General features: G+C 39.1%; 1 protein-coding gene across 1 annotated transcript in view; it reads left to right on the top strand.

Moving 5' to 3' along the window:
- EPG5 (ectopic P-granules autophagy protein 5 homolog) overlaps nucleotides 1–15,005 on the top strand; it is a 123,016-nt gene that overhangs the window by 78,940 nt on the left and 29,071 nt on the right. The window contains 8 exon segments of the mRNA XM_021092525.1: nucleotides 1,167–1,309; nucleotides 2,742–2,898; nucleotides 5,546–5,747; nucleotides 7,328–7,540; nucleotides 9,827–9,975; nucleotides 10,514–10,715; nucleotides 12,902–12,974; nucleotides 14,355–14,458. Coding sequence (XP_020948184.1) covers nucleotides 1,167–1,309; nucleotides 2,742–2,898; nucleotides 5,546–5,747; nucleotides 7,328–7,540; nucleotides 9,827–9,975; nucleotides 10,514–10,715; nucleotides 12,902–12,974; nucleotides 14,355–14,458 — 1,243 coding nt within the window.

Here is a 15,005-nt window from a genome sequence, read left to right as displayed (position 1 = left end):
CACTTGATTTGAGTTCCTCTTTGCTGTCCCTCTGTCCTCCTGTTCCCCACAACTGCCACATTGATTCTGTCTTTGTGTTGCAACCTGGGCCATGGATATTGTCTGCATCTATCCACAGCCAAAAAAGGACATTAAAAATGCACAAAGCAGTTAGCATATAGGTCACCATCAATTAATTAGAGAAAATGGTATTAACAACCCCTCATATGGCAAAGACATAGTCTTAAAAAAGGATAGTTTTTTAAAGTTGAAACAAATTTTTTTTAAGAGCTCAATAAATTCTCCTTATTTTTCACATCTTTACTGAGAACCAGTAAACATTTTAACAAAGACCCACTTTCTGGAACCACTAAATTAGTCAGATGCTCTTTTCTAGGCATGCAACTGGTTTGAGCACTTCCCATATTTTATTTTATATCTATTTGGTTGTTTGTTTTATAAGTATATCTTTCCTTCCTTTCAAAATAGCAAGTGTTTTATCAACAGATTTACGCCATCCTCTTTTTAAAATTTTTAAAAATTTTTTTGTATTTGGCACAGATGAGACTGCAGCCCGAGTGTTCTGAGTCAAATTATTTGTGCTTCTGGATTGGGGAGGCTACAGCTCTGCGGGAGGGAGTTCAACAGAGGATGGGCTTGAAGTGCTTCAGGCCTTGGTGGTGGAAGACATTCAGTTTATTTTTGATAAGAACTGGAGCATTGAAGCATAAATGGCATAGAACTAGCTCACAAAAGACTGTGAACCAATGGTAAATTAATTCAAGTTCAATTTTTCATGAAAAGCCTGAGATTCTTGAATAGTTTTTTGATGTTTTTCCCCATTCCCTCTCAGGTTCAACCAAGAGTTTTTTGTTTTTTTTTTTTTCTTTTTGTCTTTTTAGGGCCGCACCCGTGGCATACGTAGGTTCCCAGGCTAGGGGTTAAATCAGAGCTACAGCTGCTGGCCACAGCCACGCCAGATCCTTAACCCACTGAGCGAGGCCAGGGATCGAACTCACAACCTCATGGTTCCTAGTCGGATTTATTTTTGCTGTACCACGATGGGAACTCCCCTCAACCAAGAGGGGAGTTGTAGTAATTCAAATATCCAGAGTATTTGTCATAAAATATCTGCACTAGAAACTGTAGGCTCAAGTAAGTCTGTTGACCACTTTAATTTTTGTTAGTTTGAAGGTATGCATAAGAATGAAGCAGTAAGCCAACAGCTTCATGTTTTGCGAAAAGAAGTAAAGCAGTTGCAAGCAGAAGCTGCTAAACCACCATCACTTAATATCGTGGAAGCTGCCGTGCATGCAGAAAACTTGATTACGTAAGTTTTGAGGGTATTATAACATTACAATTAAAAATGCTATTCTGTTATTACTGATAGTAATCACACATGCTACTGCATCCCTCAGATGCTAATTGATTAGTAAAAGTATCAGCAGCCTTGGGCCAAATCTGATATGCCACCTATTTTTATAAATAAAGTTTTATTGTACCATAGCCATACCTATTTATTTACTTAGTGTGTGTGACTTCTTTGTTACAATGACAAAATTGAGTGGCTGTGATGATTTATGGCCCATAAAGCATAAAATATTTTTTTTATCAGGCCCTTCGTAGAATAATTTTGCTGACCCTCGAATTAGGAGATGATACATTGCGTTGGAATTCAATCCTGCAGAAATTGATTGATTGATTGATTGATTTTTGCTTTTTAGGGCTGCACCTGCAGCACATGGAAGTTCCCAGGCCAAGGGGTCAAATCACAGCTACACCACAGCTCACGGCAATGCAGGATCCTTAACCCACTGAGAAAAGCCAGGGATTGAACCTGCATCCTCATGAATACTAGTCAGATTCATTTCACTGAGCCATGGTGGGAACTCCCAGTCTTGCAGAGATTTAGTGTTTCAGTTCTGTATTAAAGTCACTTTTGTCCAGGAAGTCATCATTGTCAATTCAGATTATTGAGCAAAGTTTACAGTAGAATTGCTCAGGAAAACTAGGGCGCTCAAGTGTAGTTACCAACTTGCATTTGGTTGTTGTGGTTGTCTTGGAGCTCCTGGATTACTCTCACTCTGTTCTTTCTTCCCAAAGCCACCAGGACATGACTTGGGAGAGGGGAGGTTGACTCTGCCTTTTACTTTATAGTGAATTTACATTCTAGTACCAGTAGCTAATCCCTTGGTAGATTAGGATTGTGGGGTAGATGGGGGCATTGAGACCTTTCATGGGTTGAAAGGAGGGGCCTGGGAAGGAGGAGGAGATAAGGTGAAGAAGAGGTTGATGTTTCTTTTACTAGGAAAGGAACTCAAAAAAGAGTGAAAATTAGAAGAGATACCTTTTATTCTAAGGTCTTATTCTATACAAAAATATTTTTCTTCAACCTAAGTCAGTATTTTGGATTTTAAAATTTAGAAAAATCGAGGTTCTTGTTTTTAGAAATATGTATTATATCAGGAACACACAAAATTAAGTAATACATCATGAGTTACATGCAAATATGCAAATATTTAATGTTAATAAAGGCTGACACTCCCGCCTCCCAGGAGCACTTCAAATCATTTCTGTGTGTTGAAAGTAAGTTGTTGGGTTAAGTTGGAAGTTATTCCATGAAATATTTCTGAAGTGACATTTGTATGGGGCTCTGAGGACTTTGAAGGATGTTGCCTGAGAAATGTAGAGTGTCAGAGAAACACTTGTGAGTGTGGATTCTCTCAATGTAGACCAGTAGCCTTACTTGCATTTTCCCACAGGGCCTTAGTGAATGCTTACCAGTCCCAGCCCACCCCCGGGGTTCAGAAGGTGGGCATCAGCCTCTTCTTTACTGTTGTGGATTATGTCAGTGATGAGACACAGCGCCATCCTCCCACAAGGCAGTTTTTTACCTCCTGCATTGAGATCTTGGGACAGGTAAGGTCATCCTGTGTTTTTAGCCTTATTCATGATAGGTCCCTACAGTGTCCTCATTAGGTATAGTCAGGGTTGATCCTGTACTTACAGTATAGTTCAGGATCTTACCTAAGTCAGAAGCCCCTTTGAATTGTTGGTATAGAATTCTGCATTTCGTATAAGAGGTTTAAATTATCAATATATGAAAGTCTTTGGGGAGATGTCAAATACCATCAAATGCGGTTGGTATTAACAATATTACTGAAGGTCTTTATTGCTTATAAAATGCTTTTTGATAATTTTATTTCATCCTCACAGTGACTCTGTGTGATTGATATTATTCCCAACTCCTGCCCCCTTTACCCTCCAGCCACACCCACCGCATGCTAAAGCCAGGGATGGAACCCGGGCCACAGCTGTAACCAGAGCCACAGCAGTGACAATGCCAGATCCTTAACCTCCAGAGCCATAGGGAACTCTGATATCATTGTCATCCTGAAGATGAGGAAACTGGTCTCTAAAAGCTTAAATGATTTGCTTAAAGAATACAGCTGGTGAGCCCTGGAGCTGAGAGGGACCCGGGTCTTCTGACTCAATATTCAGTGCTTGCCCCACCTCTCCACTGCTGCATCCTAGTTACTAGTCACCATTTATTTATTTATTTGACTTACAGTTAAATATATGGATATTTAATACAGGCAAGGGCAATGTATGCATGCAGATTTATAAAACCTGTCATATAAGAAAGGAAAGCCATTTGTGGGAAAATATATAAACACTAATTAACCATGTATTCTTACCCCAATTCAGTTAAATGAGTACTTATTTATTGGGTAATTTTAGGGAGGTGATGTTGAGCAGATACTAAAATAGATTTTTTAGAATAGTTTTTAATTGTCAGGTTGATGTGTGCTTATTATAAGAAATGCAAGCAGTGTAAAAAATATAAAGAAGAAAAATTTCTCATAATCCTAATCTGTTGGAAATAGTGGTTACATAGCTAACACTTCATTATAGTTTGTCTTGTGTATCTGTCTGTTAGTGTATTGTGTATATGTAAAAATGATATATCATTCTTACATATAGGTATAACAGATAAGCACTCAAAATCTGCATGTGCTATTTTATTACCTGCTTTTTTCATTTGTACTATGTTTTTTTTTTTTGTTTTTGGTTTTGTTTTGTTTTGTTTTGTTTTGTCTTTTTGCTATTTCTTGGGCCGCTCCCGCGGCATATGGAGATTCCCAGGCTAGGGGTCTAATCAGAGCCGTAGCCACCAGCCTACACCAGAGCCACAGCAACGCAGGATCCGAGACGCGTCTGCAACCTACACCACAGCTCACGGCAACGCCGGATCGTCAACCCACTGAGCAAGGGCAGGGACTGAACCCGCAACCTCATGGTTCCTAGTCGGATTCGTTAACCACTGTGCCACGATGGGAACTCCTGTACTACGTTTTATACATTATTCCTTGATAATTAATACCAACCTATATCATGGTATTTAGTATATAGGGTTCCATGGTACAGGTGTATTGTACTGTGTTTAGCCAGGCCCTCTGGATGAATATTTAGGTAGGTTGTCTGTTTTATTGTAGTAAGCTTGAGATAAATATATATCTTTGTGAAATGGTGGGACTACTTTTCCTAGGGTAACTTCCTACTTTTCCTAGAGTGTGATTGTTTTGTCAAAGGGACTAGGATTTGATGTGTATTGTCATACTGCTCCCCTGGGAAGTTTGTTCCTATTTACACCATCATAGCAGGGTTTGAGTTTATTATTCTCCATGTTAAAACTAACATTAGGAGTGGTCATTCTTTTAAAGTCTTGCTAATCTAATGGGGAAGCGATTATTTGTGATTATTTTCAGTTGTTTTTTTCTTTAAGTACTTGTTAAGCTGCATGACTTTTCAAATGATTATTGGCAATTTAATTATTTTTCTATGATCTTCTGGATTTTCTCACCAAATTTTTCTGTTTGAGAGTTTATTTATTTTTTTATTGTTTTGAAAGAACTCTTCAGAGCATTAGCCTAGTGTCTAGAATGTGTTGTAAGGTCATTTTTCTTTAATTTTATGATGATTTTGCCTTACAGGGTTTAAATTTTCTTGTATTTCAATCTTTCAGTCTTATTCTTTATTATTTCTGCCTATGGTCAAGCTTATCAAAACTTTCCTGATTCTGAGTTTATTTAAAAATTCATTTATAGTCTAGTATTTTTAAACTTTAGAACCAAATTAAAACGAGGTAAAGTTACCTTGAGGATATATTAATTGTGAAAGTTAGCTTTTTAAAAGATTAAAAGCACATCTCGATAAAATCTATAATCTAGGAGGTTTACTTTTTTGACATAATGCAGAATCACGTTGGATACTTTGTAGTCATAGTAGGTGCATTGCAAATTTTTGATTTCAAATTACTACAATGTTTTCATCTTTTAAAAATTTTCTATAGCTTCTTCAAATCCATGAATTATCCAGAATATTTAATATCACTTTCATTGGAAGTGATAGGTTTATCTATGTGGATTTTAGATTTCTTTTGCTTGTTTCATATTTTCATTTAGAAAATATTCTATTTGCCTTATATACTATTCCTTAAAACTTGGTTGCTTAAGTAAAAGCTGGGGAGGGGAGAGTCTGGTGACATTTTCCCTTTTCCTTCAAGGTGTTTATCAGTGGCACTAAATCAGAATGCAGAAAAGTCCTTCAGACCATCCTGAAGAATAGGAGGCTCTGCTCTCTCTTGTCTCCTTTCTTCACGCCCAATGCCGCACCTGCAGAGTTCATAGAGCTCTATGAGAAAGTGGTAAAGTTTCTGAGTGAGGACAACAGTGATATGATTTTCATGCTGCTAACCAAGGTGAGAGGTGATTCAGTCCTGATGTTGTCTCTGAAATGTTGGCACTGTTGTTGTTTCCTGCTCCACAGGAATGTGAGGCTTTCGGAGCTCTGTCTCCACATGAATGGGAGGCTCACAGGCCCTTTTCAGATTCAATACATCCTCAAGTAGTCTGATCCCACAGCTGCTTCTTCTGGGGGCATTAATGGTGTCGTGTAGGCCAGTCATACTCCAAGTAGTATAAAATGGACCAGCTCCCAAACTCTCTTCAAAACCTCTGTACCGTTTTGAAATATTCATAGTAATAATTTATTACATCCTTCTTTTGAATGTATCCTGTATTTATGCCTTAATTGTGTTTGATAAATGAGTTGTAATATGTCAGAGTCTCTTATATTTAGAAAAACCAGATCTAAGCAAATTGCCTTTGTCTTATTCCAAATAGAATATTATTAACTCAGACCAAGGCAATGAATTTATTTAACCACTTGAGAATTTCAGAGCCTTAGCTCTTCAATTTTATTTATATGACATGTATGAATCATAAAACCTGGGCCTTTTTTAGGGGCTGGGGACTGATCTCAGGTTGTCATGGGGGGAGAATATGCTTTATAGTTTGGGATTCTGGAGGGGACAACACTCTAGATTTTTATTAATTGATGCAGACTCAGAAACATGGCCATTAGAAACATGGTTCCATAAAGTGGCTACTGGTTTGTGGACTGTGACTAGTGAAGAAGAGTGACAAAGTTTTTTTGTTTTTTGTTTTTTGTCTTTTTGCCTTTTTGAGCCGCACCTGAGGCACATGGAGATTCCCAGGCTAGGGGTCTAATCGGAGCTGTAGCCGCTGGCCTACACCAGAGCCACAGCAACTCGAGATCCAAGGCTCATCTGCGACTTGGATCTTGGATCACAGCTCACAGCAACACCGGATCCTTAACCCACTGAGCAAGGCCAGGGATCGAACCTGCAACCTCATGGTTCCTAGTCGGATTTGTTAACCACTGAGCCACGACAGGAACTCCTCGACAAAGTTTTGATCCACATCTTATAGGGAAAGCTTACCAATAATATTTTTAAATTGCAAAAAAGCATGCAGAGCTGAGAAAACTGCCTCTGCAATCCCAGAGAGTGAAGTAGAGATGCAGGCATAATGGTACCATCAGTTACCGACCCGCCTAGATTTTTTTTTTTTTTGCTTTTTTTTTTACTGCTGCACCTGCAGTATATGAAAGTTCTCAGTCTAGGGGTCCAGTTGGAGCTGCAGCTGCTGGCCTGCACCACAGCCGCAGCAATGCTAGATCTGAGCAGAGTCTGTGACCTAAACCACAGCTTACGGCAACACTGGATTGTTTAACCTACTCAGTGAGGCAGGGATCAAACCCACATCCTCATGGATACTAGTTGGATTCTTAACACTGAGCCATGAGAACTTCTAATTCTTTTAAGTATATAAATTTTAAGTATATAAATTTTAGTTTCAATCTTTATAAAAACCTAAATGCCAAGTAAGCTTTGACTTTCAAACTAAATTTGTACCTAGTTTGCTCTATTTGAATTGATTTTCTAGTGTAAATAAAACTGCTTCTTATTTCTTTTTCTTTTTAGTTCGATCTTAACAATGGTTAAACGCCACTAAACCTCCTCTGTCTGATCGTACCAGGCTTCTGGAGTCCATTCATTTGGCACTTACTGCCTGGGGCCTTGAACCAGATGAAGATATTCTGATGCCATTTAATCTTTTCTGTAAGCACTGGACTTATCTTCTTCTCTACCAGTTCCCTGACCAGTACAGTGACATTCTCAGGCTGCTGATGCAAAGTAAGTGTTTTTAATTGTGACTGATTAGATCACAGTGAATATTTTAATACAAGTACCATTCTACAGATGTCATCCAAAGATGTAAAGATAAAACAAGTATGCAGGTGCTTCTAATCTTCACCCAGACTGCTCAATGAGCAATGCCCAAAAGGTTGCTGTCTGTAAATTGGTCAGTTCCTGTCCTAATTGTTAGAATGGGCCCTCATTGGGCGAGGCAGCACTGGGACAGTGGGGTTGGAGTCTTCAGTCCTTCCCCCACCTCTTCACCTTGACTCTGCAGCTGTCCTGAGCTGGGGCGGGACAAAGGTGGGCTTGCTTATTACTCTGATGACTGCAGATTTGGGAAGGGATGGAGGTTGCTCTTTTCCAATATGTTTAATGTGTCAGTTGGTTTCTCTGTAGTTCCAATATGGTGGATAAATCTGATTCCCCCCCCCCAATTTTTTGCAAATGAATTCTATCTCCCTATATAATAGTATTCTGTATATTAGCCAAAAGAAAGAACAACATTAAAATTTTCACATTTCCACTATTTCTTTCCCCCTCCTGCAGTTTTTCCCATTCGAGTGTTGGAGAGTAAAGGAAAAATAAAGGGTGTGGGCTTTTTTATTTTTGAAATTTCCTTAGGTAGGAATTGTACTGAAATTTGAAAAATGAGATAGTATTTACTTTTTTCATCTAACCTTCATACTATTTATAGATATAATGGAAAACTAAATTTTGTTTTTTTTTTTTTTTTGTCTTTTTAGGGCTGCTCCTGTGGCATATGGAGGTTCCCAGGCTAGGGGTCAAATTGGAGCTGTAGCTGCTGGCCTACGCCACAGCCACAGCTATGCATGATCCGAACTGCGTCTGTGACCTAACACTGCAGCTCATGGCAATGCCAGATCCTTAACCCAATGAGCGAGGCCAAGGATTGAACCTGCGTGCTCATGGATGCTAGTCAGTTTTGTTTCCACTGAGCCACGACAGGAATTCCTATGTCAAATCTTTGTATTACTTTATAGAAATAGTTTAATGAATAAATGAGCGATCTTATGTATTGGACTACCTGAAGAATACTAAAATGTGGGTACCATTTTCAAAGCACTTCAAGCTTTCATAATTTCTTCCAGAGGCAAGTAGATGGAGAATGGCGGTATGGAAATGTATAATTTTTGATGCCTATTTGCATAGCTGATTTTTGCTCTAAATTTTCAAAATTTGATTATACCCATATTGTGTTTCTTTCCCTGAAACCTCTTAAAGAGGTTATGAATTGCTTACATAGGCAGCCCTTGACTTGGATTTAGCAGGAAATTTATGCTTCCCAGGAAAAGCAGTCCAGCTGCAGGCTTAAGAATAGCAGTACCACATCTGTCAGATTCCATGACCTCCAGCCTCCTGGTGCTGTGTATGTCCCTGGCCACCATGTTGGGGTACCCAGGGTTTCATCCTCTGCTCATCTGCTCTCTCCATTTGCCCTGGGTGAGCCCATTGCAATTTCCCCTAGCTTCCCTGATGTCCTCTGGCTGTGCATGACCCCATACCTATAGCTGGGGTCCAGACCTTTTCCCTGAGATCCAGACCATAGTAGCTGTTGTCGTAGACCCCTTGCTGTTCCCGAGATACCTCAGACTCAGTAATACAGCTGACCTCATCATCTTTCCCCCAGACCTGCCCTTAGGAGCCTTTTTTCCTGTGTGATCCTTGTGTCACCTCTGGGAGAAAGGACCTGAGGACATTAATTAATAATTAATTAATTATTAATCCTGTCCTCTGGGGAGTGAGTTTTGCCAAGTAGGAGAATGCTGGCTGGTAGTCTTACTTCTGTATAGAAGACTACTAGCGTCTATAGTCTGTATTGTTTTTTGTTTTCCCTGTTGTAGGAGTAGAATTTTAGGGGTGAGTATCAGACCTCTTCTGAAGAGTGTAGACTCTGCAGTTGAGTTCTGCAACCTGTCTCCCTTGTTTTGTCTCTGTCACATCATCCAGCCAGGAAAATGGCATGTTTACCGTTCCCCAGTCAGGGGCTGGTAGGTGGGAGTCCTCCCAGATTCCAGCTCAGATGACTTGGCTGTGCCCACTCCCAGCAGGGTTACCAAGAACAAGGAAAGTCAAGTGTCCACGTGGACAGACCTTTCAATAGGTTCTCCTTGCTTTGATCTCTCTACCATGGATCTTTATGAATATGTTTTAGATTTTTATTTGATGTTAATTTGTAAAGTACATGTGTTCTTTGACTCAAATTGAAAAGTTAATTTGTGAAGGATGCTGACTTGCTGTCCTCTGTCCCTGCCGGGTAAGGCTCTGCTGAGCAGCTGCTGAGCCCTGAGTGTTGGAAAGCCACCCTGAGAGCCCTGGGCTGCTGTGCCCCAAACTGCCAGCAGGGGGCAGCTTCTGCTGAGAGCACGGTTCTTCAAAGCTCTCCAGATGTTCTCTTGTCAGACAAGCAGGTGTGTAGCTTTTGGTCTCTGAAGTTTTTGTTGTGTGTTTCTCTTCCGTTTCCTTTGTAATTTACTTAAAATGGCAACTCATTTAAAATTTATATCTAAAAATATGCTCTTTTTGCATTATTTTTAGGAGCTGTGCTTTTCTTTGTTAGTCATCCACCTCCCCCTGGTGCCCCCTGTACCTGAATTTCTTTTCTGTCACATCTTAGAGTCCTACCCCTGTGTTCAGGAGCAGCCCAGGCCTGTGTGTCTCCCCCGCTGCCACCATCTTAACCCACCTGCTTCCCTGGTGCCTTTGGGCAGTGTCCCCAGAGCCCTCAGCTTCTTCAGTTTTATATGATATGGGTTCACATGAATTTATATGAAAAAATGGTTCCTCTACTTGAAAAAGTGTTTGAAGTCTGCTGATTTCCTTTTCCTATTCTGTGTACCTTTACAGCTTGATTACAAATTCAAAGCCTCCCCTTACAGTCAGCCGTAGTACTTTACTGGAAGTAGGCACTCAGCACTTTTTTTTTTTTTACCAACCATTGTCTTCCAGGTGATGGAGACTATTCAGTGGCTCTCAAACTTTTTTTATAAGCTTCGGTTATCCACATTGGACTTTAAAAGTTTTGGTTTATTCTCAAAATGGAGTCCTTACATGGCTGATATGAAGACACTCTTGGGCTATCTTGTAAAAAGGCTGCTTGACTCAGAAATGGCCAGCTTGGCCCAAAACCCATCTGCCAGTAACAAAACAGGTAATGTGCCTTTATTTATTTATTTTTTCTTTTTCATATTCTTTTCCATTATGGTTTATTACAGGATATTCATAGTGTTTTTTTTTTTTAATTGTTGTTTCCCAAATACAATTTTTTTTTCCTACTGTACAGCATGGTGACCTAGTTACACATACATGTATGCATTCTTTTTTCTCCCATTATCATGCTCCATCATAAGTGACTAGACATAGTTCTCAGTGCTATACAGCAGGATCTCATTGCTGATCCAGGTAATGTGCCTTCAGTGCAACATGTAGCTAGGCGTTCTGACTTTCCATTAGAAGAGACTTGAAAAGGCACAATAAAAGATTTAAATCTTGTTAATAAATCTATATATCTGAATGTCAAGAAGAAGAAATAGGAAATACATAGTACAGTGTGAACCCAGATATGTGTCATACCTATATTAACTTACTCAGCAGGTGCTTACTTCAGCTTGTTTCTGCCCTTCCTTTGTAGGGTGGGATAAAAGAGACAGGTTTCAGTCTCCAACTCTTTCTTTCTATTATTTAGCTCGTTAAGAATATTTAAGTTTTTATCTTTTAATACAGTGTGTTATAAAATTATCCATGACATCGTGTTGTGACAAAACTTCAGTTTAAGAAATTTCATTGCAGCAAACGAAAACTGAAACACACTTTGTTATCAAAAGTGTTGTTTGTGGAGTTCCCATCGTGGCGCAGTGGTTAACGAATCCGACTAAGAACCATGAGGTTGCGGATTCGATCCTTGGCCTCGCTCAGTGGGTTGGGGATCCAGCATTGCCGTGAGCTGTGGTGTGGGTCGCAGACGCGGCTCGGATCCCGTGTTGCTATGGCCTTGGCGTAGGCCAGTGGCTACAGCTCCGATTAGACCCCTAGCCTTGGAACTTCCATATGCATTGGGAGTGGCTCAAGAAAAGGCAAAAAGGCAAAAAGACAAAAAAAAACAACAAAAAAAAAAACGTTTTGTGTATTACCATAGGTTTATGAGTATACAGACAAGTAGATTTTTGATACAGTTATTAATGATATTGACAAAGGGTGGGCTTGTGTCTTTTTACTTTAATTGAAGTATAATTGATGTATAATATTATGTGAGTTACAGGTATACAATAGAGGGATTCACAATTTTTTTTTTTTTTGTCTTTTGAGGGCCGCACCCAAGGCATATAGAGGTTTCCCGGGCTAGCGGCTTAATCAGAGCTGTTGCCTCTGGCCTACGCCACAGCCACAGCAACGCCAGATCCGAGTCATGTCTTGAGACCTACACCACAGCTCACGGCAACACTGGGTCCTCAGCCCACTGAGCGAGGCTAGGGATCGAACCTGAAACCTCATGGTTCCTAGTCATCGTCATTTCTGCTGCACCACGACGGGAACCTCCATGGATTTGCAATTTTTAAAAGTTATACTCCATTTAGTTATTCCAAGATACTGGCTATATTCCTGATGTTGTACAATATATACAGCCTTATATGTATTTTATACCTAATAGTTTGTACCTTTTAATCCCCTGCCCCTGTGTTGCTCCTCTCCCCTTCCCTCTACCCACTGGTAACTGCTAGTTTGTTCTATCTGTTGGTCTGCTTCTTTTTTGATATATTTACTAGTTTTTGTATTTTTTAGATTCCACATATAAGTGATGTCATATGATATTTTTTTTTTCTCTTTTTTAATATTTGTTTTTGACTTCTTTCACTTCGCATAATACCCTTCAAGTCTATCCGTGTTGCTGCAAATGGTGAAATTTCATTCTTTTTAAATAGCTAAGTAGTATTCCATTGCACATACATACCACATTTTCACCTAGATAATGATGCTATGAACATTGGGTGCATGTATCTTTTCAATTAGTGTTTTTGTTTTCTTTGGATATATACCCAGGAGTGGAATTGTTGGATCATATGGTAGTTCTATTTTTATTTTTTTAAGAAACCTCCATACTGTGTTCCACAATGGCCACACCAATTTACATTCCTATAAATAGTGTACAGGGGTGCCCTTTTTACAGATCCTCACCAACATTTGGTATTTGTATTATTTTTGGTGATAGCCATTCTGACAGGCTCATCATGGTTTTTATTTGCATTTCTCTGATAATTAGTAATGTCGAGCATCTTTTCATGTGCCTGTTGACATGTGATGGGTTTGTTTCTTGTCTCTAATAATTTTGCTTTGTTTTAGTGCTAAGAACCTTGCATTCAGTAATTGTCCAGCTCTTTAAGCCATGGATCCTTGTTTTAGAGGACAATGAAAGGTAAGCAGTTTTTCCAGTATTCAAATTCTTTTGAAATTTACAAACTTAAAGTTTGGATGGTGTTTTTAGTACAGGTGGTGGTTTGCAGATTGATTTTTAGTGTAGGTCTATGTTTAAATTTAGAAAAATGCTTCTTTACAAAATGAAGACATTTTCTGTTTGTGGAATTGTTAGTCTGAGCAGAGCTATTGATTTTGAAGCAAAACTGGATGCTCGTTTCCAGTTTTCCACGATAAAGAAGTTGAATGAATTTGGTATCTTATTTCTAAAAAACTGGTATTGCGCTCTTGAATTAAGTTTTGATACTATAACACTGCAAAATATGAGACTAACTTGATTTTACCCAGTATCAGTTATTTTTGGGAACTAAGTTGGCTTTCAGATTACTGGGTGAGAATTACCCTTTTAACATGAACTCTAAACTAAATGAAAGCATCATTTCACAAGCATTTAAAACTGAGGTGTAGAGCTGTCCAAATGCAAGGAGTTGCCTTTTGAGTCTTTTCTTTCCTCCTAAAAACATACGAGCATAAGCTAGATGTCCAGAGTTTTGTAAAAATTATAACAGTGGGAAATATCACAGTATTTAGAGTTTTCATAAGTATGAATTAATCTGATCCTGAGGTTCAGAAAACCTGAATGTTGTGCTCAGATCCCACAGCCCATGAGGGCCAGGCCTGGGACCTGGGCTCAGAGATTTGACCCCCATGTACAGACTCTTCATATCTCCCAAGCTGCTTCCTTCCATGGAGGAAAAGAGGAAAGGTTTTGGGTCTTTGCTTTTGCCAGAGGGCCATCCTTAACCAATCTGCACATTTCAGGATTTTATAGTGGCCCTGAGACTGCTGACCATAACGCACCCTGCCTGTTTACGTCCAGGAAGAATAAATGGAATTTATTTTCCTATTGAATTTTTAGTGCCAAATTCAGAAGCTAAAATTCTCATATCAAGAGTTTTTTCTTGGTTACTTCTCTCTCTGTTCACTTCTGGTCCTTTTTGTTACATGACCTCCCCCCCCCATGCTTTAGGCAGAGAAAACTTTTCAAAGGCATTTGAAATGTAACCAAGACACACAAGGGATAGGTTCAGGGGTATAAATTGGATGTGGAAAGGTGTTAATTTGATAGTTATTTAGATAACACACTTCTGAAACTTAATTGTGTTGGAATAAAGGGTAGAAAGGAAAGTAAATAAAATTATATGATTGATATTAAAAGGTACAATTCACTCCCAGGAATTGGCAGCCTTTAAAGTGGTCTAAATGTAGGGCTACATAGTACAGAGTTTTTTCTAGGACTTAGGCAAGCCCCAGAATCTGGGACATAGAGTAATTTAGTCATAGTATTTCATTTCTAAGGGTTTGTTTCTTTTATTTAAAGCAGCCAACGACATTACCCCTGGCTGGAAAGTGATGCTGCAGGGGCCTCAAGTGTTGTCCAATTGTTCACTGACTGCATTGACTTATTGCACCAGAGTTTTAAAGGTAGGAAGAAATTCTATCATGTTTCTGGTTAGTTTTCACTTTTTCCTTAAGTCATTCTGTTAATCTTTTGCCTCTGATGTCCTACTTTAATTTTATTTTACTGCTAGGCTCTCATCTTTGCCTAAAGAAAGGTCACCAATACAATTATTTCCTGTAAAGTATGTAACGTCTTAGCTTTTTGGTGAGGTAGTGCTCAGCATCATCAGTTATGGAAGATAGGCTTTTCTCTTTTCAAATATTGTCTTTCCCCCATGTAGAACCTCATATTCTATTTTTATGACTCTTCACTTTTTTTGGTGTGTTTTCTTGGGGTTTTTTTGTGCTTCATTTGGGGCAGATTCTTGAGATCTTTCTTCCAGCTTATTCCTTCTCTCCAGCTATGTCTAAACCTGCTTTAAAAAAAATCCATTGAATTTTTCATTTTAGTTTCTAGAAGTTATGTTTGTTTTTAGAAATTTCTCCAGCGTGGGAGTTTCCATGTGGCTCAGTGATAATAAATCCAACTAGTATCCTTGAAGACACGGGTTCAATCCCTGACCTTGCTCAT

Source organism: Sus scrofa, chromosome 1 (assembly GCF_000003025.6).
Source record: "Sus scrofa isolate TJ Tabasco breed Duroc chromosome 1, Sscrofa11.1, whole genome shotgun sequence".
NCBI lineage: Eukaryota > Metazoa > Chordata > Mammalia > Artiodactyla > Suidae > Sus > Sus scrofa.
This window is presented reverse-complemented; position numbering and strand designations above follow the sequence as displayed.